Source organism: Salminus brasiliensis, chromosome 8, assembly GCF_030463535.1.
Source record: "Salminus brasiliensis chromosome 8, fSalBra1.hap2, whole genome shotgun sequence".
Lineage (NCBI taxonomy): Eukaryota > Metazoa > Chordata > Actinopteri > Characiformes > Bryconidae > Salminus > Salminus brasiliensis.
The window spans coordinates 25,331,642-25,353,057 of NC_132885.1; the positions used below are offsets into that span (position 1 = coordinate 25,331,642).

General features: G+C 41.5%; 1 protein-coding gene across 6 annotated transcripts in view; it reads right to left on the bottom strand.

Annotated features, from left to right (window-relative positions):
• dcaf6 (ddb1 and cul4 associated factor 6) overlaps positions 1 to 21,416 on the bottom strand; it is a 44,568-nt gene that overhangs the window by 6,536 nt on the left and 16,616 nt on the right. For 2 of the 6 annotated variants that reach the window (XM_072686236.1, XM_072686235.1), the window contains exons 7-15: positions 19,677 to 19,888; positions 14,206 to 14,299; positions 12,631 to 12,747; positions 11,406 to 11,759; positions 8,114 to 8,293; positions 4,469 to 4,528; positions 2,936 to 3,203; positions 2,420 to 2,517; positions 1,077 to 1,422 (exon numbers count right to left, since the gene is read on the bottom strand). In XM_072686236.1, coding sequence (XP_072542337.1) covers positions 1,077 to 1,422; positions 2,420 to 2,517; positions 2,936 to 3,203; positions 4,469 to 4,528; positions 8,114 to 8,293; positions 11,406 to 11,759; positions 12,631 to 12,747; positions 14,206 to 14,299; positions 19,677 to 19,888 — 1,729 coding nt within the window. The remainder of the gene's footprint in view (positions 1 to 1,076; positions 1,423 to 2,419; positions 2,518 to 2,935; positions 3,204 to 4,468; positions 4,529 to 8,113; positions 8,294 to 11,405; positions 11,760 to 12,630; positions 12,748 to 14,205; positions 14,300 to 19,676; positions 19,889 to 21,416) is intronic. The other 4 variants (XM_072686239.1, XM_072686240.1, XM_072686238.1 and 1 more) reach the window with 4 other exon arrangements.

The following is a 21,416-nucleotide window of genomic DNA, read 5'->3' on the forward strand; positions in this document are numbered from 1 at the left end:
TTTTATCTTCATTTCTTCAGTTTTATGTGATTAGTTATATGTCCTCCATCTCTCAAAATTGTAAAATTGAAGATCAAATGTCCATCTATTTAAATATGTTAATAAAGACAAAGATTTTAATGGGTGTCCTCATTTTTCCACATCACGATTTTTAAAAGGTTGACATAAGCTAACTGTTTCTTCTGAAATCAAGGGTATGAATGGTATGTTTTTCCCTTTACTTTTCAGGGAACATTTTCAATTAGCTGAATGCATAAAAATCAGCAAGGCCATGTTTAAACTATGAGAACATTAGTAAGGTCAGGTTCTGGTGCACTCCAGCTTATCCCAAAGGTACTGGATGGAGCTCAATCATTTCTCAGAATGCAGGTCCACCGTTCCGCTAGCCAACACTGGACATTTAAAAGGGTGACCTTGGGCTCATGTGCAGCTGCTCCACATCATCCCATTCCTAGGCTAACCCCAAGCTAAACAGGGCACTAAATTATCAGATCCAAGTATGAGCGGTCATCCCTACACTTAATAGATAAGAACTATATTTTACAGTTTATATGCAAATCACTGAGCTGTGTATTGGCAAAAACCTGGTGATTTGACACACATAATGAAACAATACTGCAAGCAAAATGATATATTGCCATTTATTTTTTTTTATCAAAATTTAGGGAATCTGTCACAGTATAAAACAAAATATGTATATAAGTGATAGAAAAGTTGACTTTTTACCCAATCAGAGCAGTGGAATCTGAACCATTGTCTGCCCCCAATCTTTATATATAAACCATCAATTAAAAATCAATACTGGGTTTTTGAGAATCAATACAGTACTGTAAAATATAATATTGCGGTACTTAAATGTGTATTTTTTTTTTACACCCCTAGTAAATAAATAAATATTTGAGCCACCAATACTCCATGACCCCTACTTGCTTGTGCAATTTCTTTTCATCGGTCTGAAGAGTAGGTTGGGCTTTATTAAACATTCTGTCTCTACGATGCACTGTACATAACTGAGCTCGGTGAGAACTACACTTCACTCATTATTTTATTACATCTTGACTAATGAAAGCCCATACCTCTGTCCCTGTGCTCCTCTGTACCTGGCTGAGGGGATGAGGATTGGGTCGTCATCGCTGTCGTCTGAGTCTTGGTGACTGCGGGAGGGTTGTGTGGACCCCTGAGTGCCCTCCCTGGCTGCTTGTGTCCTCCTGCTCCCCTCAGTGGACTCTGAGGCTGCTGCCGGCGGATCATCTGGACCGGCTGAACTCTCCGCAGCACGTGGAGGCAGGCCCCCGGTTGCCGGACCTTGCAGTGGTGTGCTGCCCTCAGAGCTGCCCGAGGCTTTTTCGGTGCCGCTATCTGCACTCTCGCTCTCCTCTGGGACCGTGGCAGGCCTGCTGTCTGTCACCGGCCCTGCTGATACTGCAGAGGAATGAGATGATGTAGTCTTGACACACATGCACAGCGTATTAATGCACAGACCTATTTGTGTATTAAAGTGTCACAAAAAGGCCTTCGCATTTACATATGCCCACCAATTCAGCTCTGTGTCACACCTATTCATGCTCCTAAAGTTTCAGCTCCGTGTATGCTTCATGTTTGCATCTGTGAACAAAAAGCTACAGTTTTGTCTCATCTGTCCAAAGGACATTCTTCCAGAAGCTTTGTGGCTTGTCAATATGCATTTTCAAATTGGCATTGGCAAATTCCAGTCTCGCTTTGTTAGGATTTGCTTTCAACAGTGGTTTCCTTCTCAGTTGTCTTCCATTAAGTCCTAGTGGCTAAGACAGTGGCGGGTGGTGCGATCTGATACTGATGTACCTTGACCTTGGAGTTCACCTTGAATCACTTCTGGGCTTTTTAGTGACCATTCTTGTTGTTATCTGTCTCTTCAATTTGTCATCAACTCTCCTCTTGCGGCCACGTCCAAAGAGGTTGGCTAGAGTCCTGCAGATCGTAAACTTCTAACTAATATGTGCAGCTGTAGTGATGGGAACATCAAGCTGCTTGAAGATGGTCTTACAGCCTGTACCTTTTACATGTTTGTCTATAATTTTCCTTATAATCACCTGAGACAACCTGGCTTTCTGTGGTCCATGTTTAGTGCAGTACACACCATAAAACCAAATGACACAGGGACTACTTTAAATAGGCAGAGTAACTGATTACACCTGTGATACTAATTACAGGACACACCTTAGTTTAATATGTCCACTTGGTCAACTTATTTTAAATCTTTTCTAGGGGTTCCATCATTTTTGTCTAGGCCAGTTTCATTTGTTGTTTTTTAAAAAATAACCACCAGCCACCAACAAGCCTGTTGGTTTTGCATTATTAAACAGTTTTACATTAAGCTTACGGAAAAAAAATCCCACAACAGTGAGCACAGATGGTGAAATTGACTGCTGCGGTGGCTCACCCTGTTCTGGGCTCCCTCCTGCAGGCTCTTGGCTCTCTACAGTCTCAGCAGGTTTCTGCCCTCCACCACTCACTCTGGAGCCAGACCCTGGACTACTCCTGCACCAACACACACATACACAGTTATGGAAACACAGTTAATGCCAATTACTTCAATACTGCACTGTTTACTGGAGCTCTTTCATACTGTGCAGAATACTTTTGGAAAAAATAAGTAACATTTTTTTTTATTTTCCATATTACAGAATTAAACTAAAGCCATGCTATGAAACTACACTTAATAAATAGAGTTAATATGGTACTGGCCTTTTACCAGTCGTAAGCCATCAGCTATTTACTAACTTTCAATTTGTAAACAAAATTATTTATTTGAAATATTTCCATATCTGGAAAAGAGTAAAATTAGATGTGCCCAAATTTGTGGTACAGTATATGCAGTTGCAGCATGCTTGGAAACAGCTAGGTGGCAGTAGTGGCCAAGTATGTGTGTGTGTGTGTGTGAGAGCTGCTTCCTCACCACTCGTCAGTGAAGTCCAGTTTGATGGTGCTGGTGGTGGTGCCCTCAGTGCTGTAGTGCAGGCTGAGGACGGGCTCGGCTGTACTGGATGCTGGAGCTGTTCGACCGGGACACGACCCTCCACCTCCACTTCCACCTCCGCTCCCGCCTAAGCCAGCGGGGGTCGCCAAGGCTGCTGGGGATGAGGCTGTTTCTTCAGCCGCAGCACAGGCCTCGCTGATATTTTTTTGCAGATCACTGCATACGTTCCCTGATGCTTCAGCGCTTCCTAAAATAGAAAATGAGAAACAGAGAAAGAGGAGAGAAGCGGAGATCAATTAAAATTTTACTAAAAAAAATTGTAAACAAAAAAAGGATTAAAGGATGGATTTTATTTTTTCTTGTGATTTTTGTTATAGTAGTGTGTACTGAAGCGTCAGGATTTTTATAAGGCCACTTTCTTACCTGACTTTTACTGTAATTTAACTGTTTTTGTTGCTGTGCCTTTAAGTTTAAATACAGTTCAAAAAGTTTAAACCCTGTCAAACCTTTTATTTAAAAAGCAAAAAAAATAAATAAAAAATAAGTCCAGTTTTAATGACATTGGCCATTGACTCGCTATACACTCATAGCAATGATTTGGTTCTAAAGGCAATGGCTTCTGCATCCTGTAAACATACCGCAACAGAGAATAGAGCAGACTAGTGGTGTCCATTTGACACACCATGATTTAACATCATAGTGGTATTTATTCATACAGAAGAGATATCTAAATATTTTCATCAAGACGACATTGCTGTCCAGTTAGAAAAAGACTGAGAAGACGTGTACAGGGAGCACAGTTACAACACTGGAACATGCGGTTTGCATTTCAACACACTACAGCAAACTGTGACGAGTCAGCAAGCAACACATACACATGGGGAAAGACCATTTCAAGCAAGGCTTACTGGTAAGAAAAACACAAATCAGCCAAAGCACAAATTATCAGGGAAATCCTGAAGCTTTCTCTGAACATCTCAACAGTTCAGAACACATTCATTAGTACGGTCGGCCACAAGACAACGCTAATCAGATATGAAAAAGTATAGTGATGGCTGAGAGAATGTGTGTCCTTAAATGGGCTTTTACGTTGAATTCTACAAATAAATAAGCAAACAAAGCCATTATACCCTAATTTCTGACATGAGTGTGTGGCATGAAGAAAGTCCTAGGCACCGAGAAAAAGGAATACACACAAGAGGGAAAAGGACAAGAACAATGCCAGAATGAAAATAATTAAAGTCAAGTTTTAGTTTTTTTTTTTAATATTTAAAGTTGGCTTATGAAGTCCACAGCCTTCACTTTCAAAACAGGCCTCAACAGAACCAAATCAACCCAACTAAGAATCGTATGACTATGAAAGATGACTGATGAGGTTGTGGAGAGTAAGATTCTCACTTTGATGAATTCAGGAAGATAGTTCTGCAACACTGACAAAAAGATATTGGGAAAGAGGGAGGAAAAGGAATAAGAGAAAAAAAAATGGGGGGGAAAAGGGAGGAAGTGACGCACCCTGCTGCTCATCCAGAGTCATGGATCCGAGCTGTTTGTTTACCACAGATGAGGGGGAATCTGGAACACAAAGAAAAACAAGACGTACTGAACAAACAAAAAGAAAATGAAAAAAAAAAAAAAAAAAAAAAAAGAAAAAGGGCCTGACCAAGGTTCTTCACACTACCAACACACACAGCAATCCCACTGCAATGCAGGCAGGTTCCAGCCAAAAGGGAAAGAGTGCCCAGCAGAAAAACAATGCACTCAACAACTAGTAAATCCTAACACCCAGACACTTAAGGCATCCACTGACAGAGCTTTTCCAGGCTTAATATGCTTTCCCGTTATGTGTCCCTTCCATCAAAACAAACTTGACTTTCTTAAAAGGGATTTTAGAGCACATTAATACATAATGGCTTTAAACGAGGCTTTGCTAGTCAAATTAACTACTTGATAAGAAGATAAAGTGAAGAAAAGCTGAATAAATCAGTCTCTAAACATCTGGAATAAATAAGTGGAGGCTGCCTGGCTTAGGATGGCAAGGGGAAAAGAGCTGCATGGCTTTAAAAGAGGGTTCATTATTGGGGAATGGACAGGAGGAGCTTCAGTCACAAAGGCTGTTCTTCTTGCAAGCATTTAAACAGGACCGGAGACCTCTGCTCTTAGAGCTATGGAAAAAGACAGCAGGTGTGGAAGCTGTAGTTGAAAGTGCATTTTCAGTGAGGGAGGCATTTTAGTGCCATACGCAGGGAAAAACAGAAGAGGATGGCTACAATAATACTGGATGGGGTCCGCTTCTGCCCTCAAAACAGGTCCAAATTTGCATGGCAAGAACTCCACAAGATGTTGGAAAGAAGACTAAAGGCTAAATTGTGGCCATGATGGAATGCACATGATTAGTAACAATAGTCCAATAGGCTGTGATTGATTGGTATAACCAGGACGAAACTGAGGCAAGAAAACATTTCCCACACCATTATACCATCTCCACCAGCCTGGACTGCTGACACAAGGCAGGTTAGGTCCATTCATGTATGCAGTTTGTGGCAATAATTGGTCCAATCATCTGTGTCCCTCAGTAGAAATCAAGACTCATCAGACCAGGCTATATGTTTCCAGTCTTCAACTGTGCCATTTTGATGAGCCCACTGCAGTCTCGGTTTTCTGTTCTTGGCTGACAGTAGCAGAACTCAAATCCGTCTTCTGCTGTTGTAGCTCATCTGCCTGAAGCATCTTCCATCAGCCCATGTTCTGTCTGGCCATTCTCTGTTGGCCTCTCACAAATAAGGCTTTTCCACTTGCAGAACTGCTGCTCACTGGATGTTTTGCATGAGTAAACTGTAGAGACTGTTGTCCTGAAAATTCCAGATGATCAGCAGTTCTAGAAATACTCAAATCGACTCATCTGGCACCAACAATCATCACACCTTTTCCTTATTCTGATGGAGGATGTAAACATATTCATGAAGCTGCTCCATTTTATCTCCATGGTTTAGGCACTGCTGTCACCTGACTGGCTGATTAGACAATTGCATGAATGAAAAGGTTCACAGGTGTTCCTAAGAAAATGCCATTGTAGGCCATTACGGCTGTGGGGTGTATTTACAGCTGTATGGTGTGTAATCACCTCTGAGGCGAGGGATTTACTGTGTGTCCCCTTAAAATAGCAAGAATTTTCATCATGATCACAGAGCTACAGACCTACACGTTAGGCAGCCTTCTGGACCACCATCATAAAAACACCAACTGAGGGATTATCCTTTGTAATAATTACTTACAAATCTATGCCAAGGCACACTGAAGCAATATCACACGGGGCTTTCCTTTGTCTACTGTCTATACACATATGTGTATGTTTTGTATGCAACAGTGCATATATAGACACATACACAAAAAAGGGTGAAAATTCCTAGAGACTCACAAAAAGGGCAGCAATTTATTTATCTGTGTTCGATGTATTCAAAAAGAATATCAACAACTGACAGTCTGAACAACTACTAGTGACCAATGCAAAGATCTGAGTGGTGTGTGCACAGTGCATATGTGTACATGAAGTTTCTGGTGTGAGGGGGGTAGAAGCAGTGCTCAAAAACGCCACAGCCAGGCAGCAAACCAGAGCCATGAGAGGAAACCAAGCAGGCAGGGGGTGGGGTTAAGTGTAGGGCTGTCACTATTACTTGACTAAACTACTAGATTAAAAAACATTTACCTTCTCAACACATCTGCAACGATTAGCTGGTCATTTAAATGATCAAGACATCCTGATGAACAGCAAACTACAGGCAACGCTTACATTTGAGTATACTATTGTAAATGCAGGCATGACCACATATGGCATTTACTGTATGCCTACCTAGTATAGTAGGAAGCATCTGGATTGTGAAGCATGTTCATGCATAAGGCTGACTATAACACCACCAATAGCTATGGTGTAGTCAAATAGTGTGCTGCGCTGACTTGCAATATACTGTAATAAATTTATACCAATATATTTGTCTTTTAGACCAGCTTTAGGTCCTGATTACATAATATTCTATGCATGGAGAGCATGTAATCATGTGGAATGAGATGGGAATCCCAGTATACCCACCTACACAGACACCACTCGTGTAGGCTATATGAGGTAAACATCAAATTGCTCATTGGTTTGGCAGTTACTAAAGGATTCACTGTAAAACTGCAACATACAAAGTAAAAGTTATATATGTTACCTTAAAACATGTTTACATTCAAGAACAGCCCCCCCCCCCCCCCCCATTTCTTCTCTCTGAATTTGGTCATTGCCATTTCCTACACTCTAGCTCCATTAGTGCTGGTAAAAGGTTAGCAGATGCTTCCTCTAAAGCACCACCTCATCTTTTCAAACTGCCACTAATATCATACAGGTGCTAAGAGAAAGTAGGTTCATCACTTTGGCACTAATCAGATAAGTACTTCATTTTCATTCTTTTGCTTTTCTACATAATAATAATAATATGCATGGCCATCATACACTATACGGGCAAATGTTTTGGGACACCTTCATTGTTTCTTCCTAAATCAAAGAAAAATATATACATATGTGTATATATACAAATATATACACATTTTTACCTTCTGCTTTTGTTGAGTAACTGTGTGTACTGTCCAGGGATTGCTTTCTACTTGATTCTGGAGCATTGCTGTGAGAATTTGATTGCATTCAGCAACAAGAGCATTAGTGAGGTGCTTGGATGTTCACCACCCCACCTTACCCCCAACTCATTTCAAAAATATTGGGTGGAGCATCATCCTTCCAGGGAACACAGTTCTACTGCTCCACAGCTCAATGCTAATGGGCAGTATAAACTCTAGCCCAAGCCTGGCATTAGGCATGGTGCCAACAGGTTCATGTTTATCTGCTCCAGAGAGTCCTATTCCATTGCTAATACTCCTCTACAGGGACTAGACAAGCTGTGTGTTTGCATGTGCATGTGTACATCTACATCAGCAATGGGTGCAACCTAAAGTATGAATGCATTCATTAGAAGGGGTGTCCACAAACATTTTTTACATATAGTGTATATTCATAATTACAGCAGTTAAATCATACGGCTTCCTTATATGAACAGTGACAGCCCTAGTTAGGTGGAAAGGGGCTGGAATAGGGCAGGGTTCATGGCTAATAGTGAAGTGAATAGTAACCTGCTGGGGGACTGGTCTCAGCAGCAGAACCCTGGGCTGGGCTCTCGGAGCTGGAGGCCCCGGGGGCTCTGGAGGCTCGAGAGGCTGACCGCAGACCCTGCCCGGGGGGGTCAGCCAAGAGCAGCAGCCTCTGCAAACGCCTACACACTAAACTTACCGGCAACCTGTGGGGGCCATATTCTGACAGGAGAGCAGAGAAAGAAAGAGGAGGCCGTATGAAGGGTGGGAAAACAATGGGGTGGGATAGAAATCATACACAAGAGGGACTGGTGTGCAGTAAAATCCAAAATAAGAGTACAGAAGCAGCAGCCTTGAAGATGTCCCGCAAATGGCACAAGACAATTAACCACTCATGCAATAAACAGCTTAAACTCTTCAACACAAAAAGTACACACGAAGGAACTGATCACAACAAAGACACAATCACAGACATTCACAGTGAAGATGCCATGCAACAGAAAACAACGGAACTAAAGAAGCCAACAACAACAACAACAACAAGAAAAGTAAAGAATGTGGCTTCATCTGCCACAGGCCTCTCACATTATTAGAAACATGCATCCCAATAATAATAGTATGCTCCCACCTGGCAAATGGGCAGCAAACGTAAAGTAAACAACAACAAACCAGGTATGAAAAGCCACATAAGAAGCTTTATATGATTTACTGTCTCTAACTATTTTTGGTTCCATTAAGGACCATGTCTGCTATCTACTCCATTCAGCTATAGCATTAGCACCACCTGCCTAATACTGATCTAAACATTCGAGGCATGGACTCCACAAGGCCTCTGAAGGGGTCCTGTGGTATCTGGCACCAAGACGTTAGCAGTTGATACTTTAAATAAAATTGTAAGTTGGGGCCTCCATGGATCACATCAATGAGCCTGTCACAAGTTTAATGGTGGTACCTTGTATCATAGGCTGTGACAGAGGGCCGAGGAGAGTTTAAAGCCAACTGAATTCTGAATTAATGTTAATAAAGCACTGAGCACTGAGATCGTAAGATAAATAAAATAATACTGATACAAACGTTAAACCAGAACACAGAATTGAGAATCTGCACAGCTCTGCTCTAGTAGTAAGATTAAGTCTACAGCAGATTAAGCACAGCAGCTGTGCGGTGGAAGAGTAGAATAGCAGCTTTTTCTTCTTAGATCCTCACGGATATGATTATGTGGAAAGGAAAATTAGACTAAGACATATCTATTAAGCTTAGGCACTCACAGAACGAAGGGGAGGAGCAATTAGAGATTTATATTTTAACAGTCAATTTCCAGCATGCCGTTCTAGGCTGAGATTAACACTGACTCCACACTGATGTGAAAAGCTGAGATTTGTTTGGGGATCCAATAATCTCTGGAAAATGAAAAGGTAAAACAGTGATGTGATGTAATTTGTTACAATCCTGTATTACTGTGTTACAAGATTTAGAATTGACTTGTATACCATAGTGGTGTCTTTAGACAGATGCGCAATAAGGACATGCTGAAAATGTGTATTGTAAGGTTTTATTATAGAAATATTCTAAGTACAATATTGAAAAAAAATAGCTTTGCTTTATAGTGTCCTTATCTAATCAGTTAGCCACAAGCTGACTTAATTATATGGTAAGTTTCTGCCACAACCGTAATATGTACAAACTTAGTATAACCTTTTAACTCCCTCTTTTTTTGTATGGAGAAAGTGTGAATCATTTGATAAATGTTTGATTTAGCAGATCTTGTGGAGTCCCACAGGTTTCTATTTTGGGGCCTATGAAACTGATTCTAATTATGACAATAATGTAGTTATGAGTTCGAAAAACTACAGTGCGAGCACATGCAGAATCTAAGGGGTTAATAGAGCAATCCTACATTATCCAAGGGTTACCTGGACAAGGTTAGGACCAGCATTTTCAGTCAGTTAACACCCCTAATATCTTTTTTTTGCTCTGCCGTCATCTTTTTCTGTCTTTTATCAAAGCAACACAAAGTATTTCTTCTTTGTCCCAGATTAGTTTGGCCTTGCCAGACATTTCTTAATGTAACAGACTGACAGTTTGATGTATTGCATGCATCATTAGAAAGTATATTAAGTAAATGATAATATTGCTAATCTGATTCACTAATTCATGGTCAATAACTTGACTAAGAGCCAAGTCATTTGTCTCCTAAACGACTTTCTGAATTAATAATGAACTGAGCCAGTTAATCTAACCCATTGAAAAGAGCCAGCATGCCCATCACTGGCTATGTGAATATACAGCAAGGCAAATTAACTAAATAAAACACACACAATAAGATTTTCTGTACTGTGAGGGTAAAGTAAAGGCAAAAACACGGTATGCTAACACAGCTACACAAGTTTGTCATTAGCTGGTTAGAAGCAGGTTTGTTAGACTTTTTTCAACGAGCCAAGTGGCCTAATTTTCTTCTCATGATCTGTCAACATAGATTGTGCTGTTTTTTTAGCAGTCTTAGCAGTCCAGTCCTACTGATTCACTCCTAATTAACATGCACAACAAAGAGACTAAAAGTTCAGCTAACATACACAAATCTCTATAGGATCATTCATTTATTCATAAAGGCTTGTGAGCTAGTTTAAAGAAAACAGTTCTTTCTCCTGGGGCTTGTATGCAACACATGATACATGTTAAATGTAAATGTTAAACATGTTAAATTCCATCACTTTTTGATTTTAATACAATAAGAAAATATTAGCCAAACCAGGTGTTGGATGATGCTTACAAACAATACTGAGCTGCAAGGCAGAGATTTTTTGAAATGGTTAAATGAGCACAGTTATAATCAATCCCTACTTTCTCTGCTGAAAAATACTTTTGGTTCTCTCACTACCACCATTTTGAGAAGCTTGCATCACAACTCAGATGATTACCACTCAAACATGTTCAAACAGCTGGGTTCAACCATTTTCCAGATGTAAAAGGAGTGTTTGTATATAAAGGCCATTCAAATCAATAATAAAATTTAACACAATAACAACTGGGCAACTGTGCTCTCTCGGGCTCCGGCCGCTGATGGCAAAGCGGCATGGCTCGGGATTTAAACTGCCACTGGTTAGTAGTATTAGCTCATTAGCTCTTCTATAAATGAAGCCTCCACTCCTCATTTGCCATAAAAAAAACAAATAAAAGCACATCATTGTTTTATCATGTTTATGTGATGAGCTCAATGTCTGTGAGTGCAAACTTCAACACAGTCATCTGTTCTCAACGCACATAAAACAAATGATCACCACATCATCAATACGGACCAATAACATCACTGTTTTGTGAATCACGGTACTCTTACCAGACAAGACAGGTTCTGTGGAGGGGGTGGGCGTGGCTGAGCCAGTGGGCGTAACCTCAGCCTGGCTCTTCTGCTCAGAGTCTGGAGAGGAGAGCAGAGAAGAGGAAGAGGCAGCGCTCTCCAAGGAGGAGGAGCTGGAAGGGGGTGGGGCTGTCACAGTGGAGGAAGAACCTGAGGAGGAAGAGGAGGAGGAGATGGATTTCGGGAGAGGCTCTGCAGAGGCTGAAGCGGAGGCAGGTGTGCTGGGAGGTTCAGGGGCAGCTGCTTCCACCTCCATTGGGCCTTCGGCCCCCGAAGGCTCTTGAGTTGGGCTCCCTGAGGCTGCGGCAGCTCCCTCTGGCCGAGCTGCGGTACCTACGGAGGAACAGACATCATTTCACATATGGTTTAATATTTGTGGATTGTGCATTTTGTGGATTCTTCCCTTCACCCATGCAACACAACCCCAAAACATCCACCCTATTACAGTAGTCAAGACAAGAGAGGTTCTATGGAGGAAGTGGGTCTGGCTAAACCAGTAGGTGTGACCAGTAGATGTGTTCTGTAGCATACTTCAAACACAGAGTTCTACGACGAGGTCACAGGTAAGGTTTTCTTGGAAAGCAAAGCTGCACAGTGGAACGGTGCAACACCACTCTTGAGAGGGTGGATTCTTGGCAGTCATTTGAGGGTTTTGATTTGCCTTTATTACCAGCATATGATCAGCAGTCTCTTCCAGATCTCATCTTGACCTCCACCGTTCCACTGAACTACCATTTCTAAATAAAACTCTGCACAAAATCTAACTAAACAGGACCAACTGTGCCCTCTTTGTAATGGAGTGTTCTTTAAGAACTGACAGGATCCAAGACCCACTTTATTCTGAGAAAGTATGTAATCAATCATAGTAACAATAAATATCATCATAATGCGCACCCCTACTCACAGCTTCTAAGTCTCTTGCTAATTTCTGCAGTTATGAGTGAAAGACAAGACTTGCCTACTTCCCTGGTTAGTGAATAGCAACGTAGCAACATCACTACCCAGTATATAAAAAAACAAGTAGCAACTGATTCAAGTTCAAGCCTTTTTAACATTCATCAGCAACAGAAATAAATAAAAAAAACATTTAAGCCCTTAGATTAACAGCATAGAGACCAGCAGTCTCATTTTCCCGGTCGCCAGTCATCCAGAATGTGTTTTCATAACCAGAACTAATACAAGCTGGACAGCATATGCCTGGTACCTCTGGGCCGAGTCTGTGGACGAGCTCTGCTGCTCTGGGCCTCGCTGGCCTCCTCGAACCAACGCGACAGCATGTCCGACATCCTTTGCATGAGAGACACGTTGGGGCTCTGTTCTCCTGGAGGAAAGAGAAAAAGATCTCAGTACTGCACCACATAAGATTCTTGAGAAGTCAGAATTACCCATAGGAAAACCCCTCAGATCTATGCTCTCATTCTGGAGACAGCTCTACCGGAGGCAGGGATATAGGCGAGCACTCTCTTATCCCACTCTGAATCATAAGGCCTGACTCTCACTAACTAACAAGCTCCTTCTAGAAGGATCAGGCCTTATTGATATTCTGAAGAACTACCAAGAGAGATTAAAGGTCCTTCGACACTCATGGCAATACACTCATTATCAGGGATATGGAGGAGATTAGCAATGAAGAAGAGAGAAGCAGGGTGTGTGGGTTTGTAGTGCTTGAAATGGTGCAGAATTCAATAGTAATGCAATAATAAGCATCAAGCTGAAGAATACTTAAAAAGAAAAGCAAATAAAACCCCCCAAAAACATTAACAATATACACCAATGAGGCAAAACATTATGACCGCTCTGAAGTGGCAAGGCCACAAACTGCGACAGAACAGTGGGCACCCAAGGCTTATCAGGGCAAGAGGGCATCTGAGGACATCTCGTCTGGTCCAAATTGACAGGATGGCTACTGTGGCACAAGTCTCACAAAAGTTGAAGGGAATGTTCACTTTAACCACATGATTGTTTGCGTGGCATGACTGTTGGGCCCAGACAGGCTGGGTTGAATATTTCCAGCACAACAGTCTCTAGGGTTTAATCAGATGTTGATGAGTGAGGTCATATTTAAATATTTATTTGTTTATTCGTGCTGCAACAGCAGAAAAAAATGCTCAAATTGTGTTCCACTTCTGTCAGCCAAGAACAGAAAGCTGAGGCTGCAGTGGGCACAGACTCACCAAAACTGGACAGAGGCACACGGATGGGGCAGAATTTGGAAGCAACAGCATGAATTCGTAAACCCAAGGAAGTAGTGGGGAATGTCTTTTCTTTGGGCCTGTTAATATCACCCAACAATCACTTGACATCACCACAGCTTATCTGACTAGGATTGCTGACCATGTGCATCCCTTTATGGTCACATTTACCCATCTTCTAGTGGCTACGTCCAGCATGATAAGGCATCATGTCACATAGCAAACGTCTCCATTAACTGGTTTCATAAACATGACAACGGATTCAGTCTTCTTCAGTGACCTTTCCAGTCACCAGATCACCAGGCAGCATGAAAGCACTCCTGAAAAATCTGCTGAAATTGCAGGATGCAAAAAGATGTTAAGTTAAATGGACCAGGATCTCAAGAGAATATTTCCATCTTGTGAGGCTGTTCTGAGAGCAAAGAGATACCCTAACCAGTATTAGTATAGTGGTCCCAATAAAAAGGGTGTAGTTGGTGTTTGGTTTGTTTATTAATCTGTGTGTCCTTCTCTTTGAGCTTGTGTGTGTATAATGTTTGGGGTGGTGGTGAGGATTTTGACCTGGGGTATGTGGCGTCTCGTCTTACCATCTCGCTCTCTCTCGCTCTCAGGGCGGGCGCGGGGTCCTGTGTCTGACCAGTCTCCCCTCAGACGCAACCGTTTGACTGGCGGCTGCCTCAGCTGCGGGGAACACACATCAATCACTGTCAATCACTGTCAAGAGTTCTTCCAGGCCTTTCAAAAATGTCTCACCACAGCCTCCACCCCACCACGCTTCTTTCACGTCCACCTCACCTGCTCCTTCTACACAGCCTTGAGCACATGTGAGGTTTTGATCTGAATGTCACAGAGAGTGTAGTCTGTTAGAGGACACTTAATGTGATACTTATTTGGATCCTACATGGGAGTGCAACTCTGTCCCTGCCACATGTCACACACAAACACATTACTTACTGATCAGCTTTCAGTCAGCACACTTAGGTCTGAAAACCAAGTTGCCAGAACATTGCATAGTCACCAACCTCAAACAACAGGCCACCAACAGTGCCATACGTACTAAAGAATTGCAGGGACAGATCTTAATTGGCCAGACCTACTCCTGCAGTACACTGTTGCACAAACCTTGTATCTCAAAAATGTTTTTGAATGTTGTTGTTTTTTTGACAGCAACAAGATGTAAGAACAGATTAAACTATTCTCCTGGGAGGTGCATCTAGGAGCTAATCACTGCTAATGAATGCATTGATGGATTTAGTTTTTTGGGGTTTTTTTAAAGATCTTTCAAGCAAAATACTAATTAGGACTAGGCAGAATGCCTACATTGCTTGATTAAGTGGACAAAAGCTTCACAGTGTTCTTGGAGAGTTCGAAAGCAGGGTCTGCATCCCAGGGAGGCGAGAGATAGTAATGCCAGGTGCAGATAACATCACAAGCCACTAACAAATCCATATGGGATGCCCTGACCCTGGGTCTGATAAGAACAGGGCTGAAACTGCTGAGCAGAGGGAAAGAGAAGGGCTGGGTTTGAGTTTGGCTTATTAATTATAAGACATAGTGATTGGCACTGTGTCTTTGGTTGCTTCAAAAACATTATTCAAAAAGTGGTCCTTGACTTGACATTGGGTTGGCATGCTATGTCAACTTATTAAAAAATAAATAAATAAATAAATAAATAATAAAAATACATATATACATACATTATTGTTATTATTATTATTATTATTATGTTGGATTTGGAAATAGGGGTTACTAAACTATATCTACAAAAAAGATGGCTGGTACCAAAATGTCCTAAAAAACAATACTAATGTGATGCTGTGAAAACCACTGTATGAATTTGTGCTGCGTTCATCAGATGTCTGTCTTCAGCAAAGCTGAACCAGTGCTTGGGGTTTGCCATATTTTAAGCTTTAATTTAAAGAATGAATTTGTGTTTTAACGAATGCCGGAGCTAACAAACGTTTAGTCCTGACAGCTTCCCCCAGCGCTGCGACCGCCCTCAGGTCAGGGTCATTTGTAATCTACAGCAGCCACAGCTGAACACAAAATCCCTTACTGAAGAACCAACTACCTACACCTATATAACAGGAAATTATAAAGATCATTCTATCATAAAACTACTCCTGGAGAAGGAACCTTACAGAAGCAGCTCTATCGTTTAAGTACTGCCCATTCTGCCAAAGGAACCGCCATGAATCTGGCACTTCCAGAAAGTTTCCATATGTGTTCACTGATGCACCAGGGCAGAAAAAAAGGGAAGAGACTGCAAGAGACCCAAGGGTTTCTTTCTCTCTCTCTCTCTCTCTCTCCCTGGCTGCCATTGTGCACTACAAGTCTATTTCTGTCCCAGCAGTGGAACACAGTCTGCGTCTGCAGCTCTATTTGGAAAAGAATGTGAGCGTGGGGGATCCGGACACTGCTGAACACACGGAGCAGCAGCTGACGGGAGAGGGGGTGGGCTTGCTAGATCAGTGACCCAGCACATTTTACCCTTCTTTTTGTTTTTTAGATCCACAAACGCCAACAGCTCTTCTGTGGCTCTCAGTCAAACCTAAACAGTCTGAGGGAGGGCTCACAAGGTCGCATGATACAAGAGTCACACCACAGAGGAACACTGCCAGTCAGGTTTAGGGACACCTTTTCTCTTGAAATATTCTGAATAAGGTTTGACTATGTAATCCACTGGCAACTGAAGTTGAAGTCCTAAGAGTAAAACGTGACGACTGAACGCTGATCTGTAAGAAAGTTCGAACACTCCAAAGGGCCGAATGTGTGGCGTCTGGCATTATTCCCAAACTGCTGATCCATGAATATAGTGTCTGAATGTATCTATCAGTTTTACATACTTTACTGTATGTACTATTCAACATCTAGTACTATACTAACTGTAAATCCCTCTGTAAATACTGTAGGTGTTATTACGTGAACGTGAGGCTCAGTGGTTTCAGAGAGAGTTAAATTATGACTATCTAGAATATACGGCAAGCGGTAATTTATTTACAAAGTCATGAACACAGAAAAAGCTTGCACACATGGGTAACATTTTTGTCTATGGCTCATTCATTTGTTATAAATAAGTGCATAAATTATGCATTACATTCTCATTAAAATTTGTATATGTGACTAATGCTAGCTAACAAGAAAACATTCATCTATATATTGCGACAGCAAGTCTCTGTGGCCCCCCTAAATGATGTGTTAGTCACCTCACCACTGCAAACACACAGCCACAAAGGTGCACACCAGTGTAAAAACACATTTTCCAGTCGGACCCACTTAGGTAAAGGACCTAGTTTCCTCTTTTGCAATTTGTTGACCTCTTTGTATGAACCATGAGAAGCTTTTGAGCACAGAATTTAATATAGTCAAATCTATAAATAACATTCAATTATATTTAAACACTGATTTTTGTCCCTCATTGTCCACAATGCACGATAAAGGAAAAAAGTAATTGGCCCCCAAACACAGTCACTCTGATATTGAATCAACCATGTTCCAAGCTCAGTACGTTTTGTTCTTTGTACATTTTCCTCTTGAACCCCACTGGATCCTCAAAGCTACAAGGCCATTATCGACTCAAAATACCCACATAACAAGCACGCAAACAATGTTGCAACATCACAAGACTGCCAACCTCAACAAAATACCCAAAACAAACCAGCACGCTCTACATGGATACATTTTAGAGTGCTGTTAAAGTTCACATCATTTCAATGCATTGTGTGAGCCTGCATGTAGCCCAGCTGTGAGATTATTCAGACATGAACCAGTAGTATTCTGTAGACAAACAAACAAAACAAAACATATCGGGCTCAGATCAGGCTAGGCATAGCACAAATACTCAGTAACTACTTAGAGGGCTCATATGTGAGCAAGGGATACTGAAGACTAGATAACAGACAATTTATTTTAGTTTTTAAAAGTATGCATTTCAATTTTGTTCAGGATTGAAAACGCAACGGGAGTGCATTTTGTAAATCTTCAGAGAAAAAAAAAAATCTATATATATACCCTATATGCATGCGTGGTGGCTTTCGTGCAAAAGTAACACAGCATGGCCGGCAAAGCACAACATTTGTTAGTTCATAAAATGAGGTAGCTGCTTGGGTTTCATGCTGAGGCAGCCACGTCTCGTTTACTGGGAACCGCATCTTGGGAAAATACCACTTAGGGCTGCATGTAGTAAAGTTTTTGTATTTCAACGTGTTAATGATCTCGTAATTCTGAGGATCCAGTGGCAAGAAGGAGATTTGGGTGTAAAATTTGCTTTAGATACACCTTGATTCAACAGAGACAAAGGAAAAAAAGTCGATCAGAGCTTCATTTGCACACCTAACTCATTTTAGCCACCTCTCTCTAGCATTTGGTTCCCTACGTCTCTCTTTCCAGCACTTTTCCATTATGCATCGCTCCTCTCCAGAGGCCTGCTCTGTACAGACCATAAGTGGTAAGCCATTCCTGCACCCATGAAAAAACATCTAGGAACTTCTGCGTCAACTAAGGGCCACAATCAGCCCAGAACAAAAAGTAAAATGCAAATACAAGACAAAGAGGAAAGATGGGTCCTATTTGTATGACACACTTGCAGCTAACTGAGGTTTAAAAAGCAACAACACCATTTTCCCTGGAGGCCAGCATAGAGCTGACTCATAGTAGGCCTGTGCTAATATACTGTGTTAACATATGGCAATGCAGCTTTCCCCCCAAACCCAACTACTTAGGACAACTCCCTGTGTTTGCTTCATCTCTGCAAGACAGTCTGGTGAGCTTGCCTTGGTATATAATGTAGGGATGATAGGAAAGTTTGGGGTCGATATAATGATGACCAATAATGAACCACTTGTTCTGGCTGAAACAGATAGCACCAAACAAACAAGCTCACACTATTTATCACACACTGTACACTAAACTGGGCGAACAGTGTTCTCTGGAGTGACAAAGCTCCATCTAATGATCTTTGGGATGAGCTAAAGTTTGTGATCCAGAGCTAAACATCCGATATTTGTACCGGACCTTACCAATGATCTTGTGACTGAACGCAAGTGACTCCTAACAGCAAATGTGTCAATATCTAGTAAAAAAGCCTTCACAGAAAAAGGGAGAGATGATGCAGGCAAATTGGGAACACATTATTGGATATGGATCACTGTTAGCGCAGATAAATCAGACATTTCAATTATTTTACAATATTCAACAGACACCAGGTAGAGTTTAACATTATGAGTCTAGCCCAAACACTCAACACTTTTTAGGTTTAGGAGCGAGTATAAGCAGAGTTGATGTCTAATTGCTAAAGCATGCTACAGCAGTTTTTCACTGACTGACAAACTGGACCAATTGACCAAACACTGGCTAGCTTGAACTAAGGGATACTTTTAGTACTACATAGAGCCATGGTCCAAGGAGCTGTTGTCTTTTACTACAGAACTCAATTTCAATGTATTTCTAGAGCACATCTAAAAACCATGGCTGACCAAAGTGCCGTACAGCTGAGAAAAGAAACCCTTGAAGAACCCCTTTTAAGTAATAATATGATAACATGACAACACGCCAATAAACGTTAACAAATCAGTCTAGTGTTCTGATCCTTTGCTGGGTTCACTGGGCTCTGCTCAGAAAACGTCTCTTCACTCAGCTCACATTTCCAAACATCAAATCCTAGCTTAACAAGGTGGCAGCAAGAAATAAGTCCAACTGACATGAAGTGCATAAATATTAGGTCGCGCATCGCAAAGAAACCAATAACAGGATTAGTGAGCAGTGGCAGTTCTCTCAGTGAACACACACTCATGCAGATTTAACCTTTGTGGGAAACGTTTGGTCCCCTAAGCAGAAATGGAGATTTTAATTGGTTCTGCCACTCAGTTTGAGTAACTGTCTGTTTGTTTGTGCCTATAGGTCAGTGCGAGCTTGTGCTAAAAATAGGGAGCTAGATTTGATGGCGTAACCCCATTTATCTGCAAATAATATATCAGTGAGAAGATACTGTGCACATCTCCGATAATGCCATTTCATCAGCTTTTCAGACTCCCAAATGACATCTACTCATGCTCCTCACCTCCTCTCTCCTTTCCTCAGACGGGCCCTTGAGCTCTCGGGCCTGGTCGTCCTTGGGGTCAAACAGGTAGATGTAGTCAGAGGAGTAGCTGACCAGGACCTCCTGTCCATCTCCACTGTAGCACAACGACGTCACGCGACACGACTTGTTGGACAAGTGGGCAGGGACGAACCGTACGCACATGCCTGTTGTCCCTCTGCCCATGTAATTACCTGTAGGTGATGACAGAGGTAGAGAAGAAACAGGGTGGTGTGACATTTGGTAAAGAATCATGTAAGAATTAGTTCATTGTTAGTTCAATGTTGTGCAGCCATGGTCAAGACTAGCATTTCCACCACTGAACACCAACATGGAAGTACACTTTTTTTTTTTTACTCTTAAATATAGGTCCTAAATGGTTGGATGAATAGTTATAGGAAATAATGCATTGGTGCAGATGTCTTATAATATTTGGAAGTGAACCTGGTTCTTCTATAGCATCACACATTTCTGTGGTTTCTTTATTTTTTAAAAGTTCGACTGACTGCAGTTTTGATTTATAAACTTATTTTTTTTTTTAGTTTTCTGCCACTGAATTACAAAAGTGCTGCAAATTGTTCCAGTGCAGCCCAAGAAATCCATATATTGTTTCTTTACAGGTCTCCATGAGCTTAATTTTCAAATACAGTAACTTTCATGATGCATTGCAGCAGCCACCACTCTCAGGTAATATCTCAACATTGGGGGGGGGGGGGGGGGGGTGCGGAGTGAAATACAGGCAGAGCAGCTCCAATTTGCTCCACAGACCTCATTCAGACAACTCACAAAAACAATGTCGACCATTTGTGTTGTGCCAGAGTGCAAAAGTTAAAGAATTGTTAATGAGAGAGCCACTGCCTACCATTATTGACCAAGTCAGACAGAACATTACAGTGGTTGCAGGCCATTCAAACCAGATGATACACTAAGTGCAAATATACAGTCACCATTTCACTGGAGGACTATTAGATCAGCTAGAACATCCTGCAAATCACAGAAGACTACTGGGTTAACCTTTGTGTGTGCGCATGTCTGTGAGACTCCCTGAAATATCGTTTGCGATCTACTGCTCCACCTCTTGTAATCTCTTGATATTGTCAAAGAAAAGGCAATTGTGAAAAGAAAAGTAACATTTGACACCTGTAGTTTGAGTTCAACTACTGGTACTGTGACTACCGAGTTAATTATAAAGTGCTATAACTACAGCTTGCTTTGTGCAAGCACTGAATAAAAGCTAGAGACACATCCTGGAGCTTCTGCTATGTTATTTTTTAGCAATTTATCAAGACATGACAAAGGGAGCAATTCATCCAAAAGCAAAATGAGCCTTATGTAGTCTCTGCTCTCTAATTATTATATTGTGGGTGTCACACAAAAACCCTGTATCTAAAATAGCAGCTGTACAGGAAAAGAAAACTTTAGCTTATAATAATAAATATTATATTTCAAGTCACGCCACGCTCAATTGCTTTAACTCACGGAGGAGCAGACAAGTCACTGGACAGCTGTAGGAGGTGTGTGTGTGTGTGTGTGTGTGTGTGTGTGTGTGTGTGTGTGTGTGTGTGTGTGTGTGGAAAACATCAGGCATGCTAACATTGAAACATTTTACTGTTTAATTCACAACAGGCTGTATTAACTACCTCAGGGGTAACAAACTGTAACCTGCCAGACTGTCTGTTTAACATTAAGGCAAGGAAACCTGGAACCATGAGGTCCAAATCC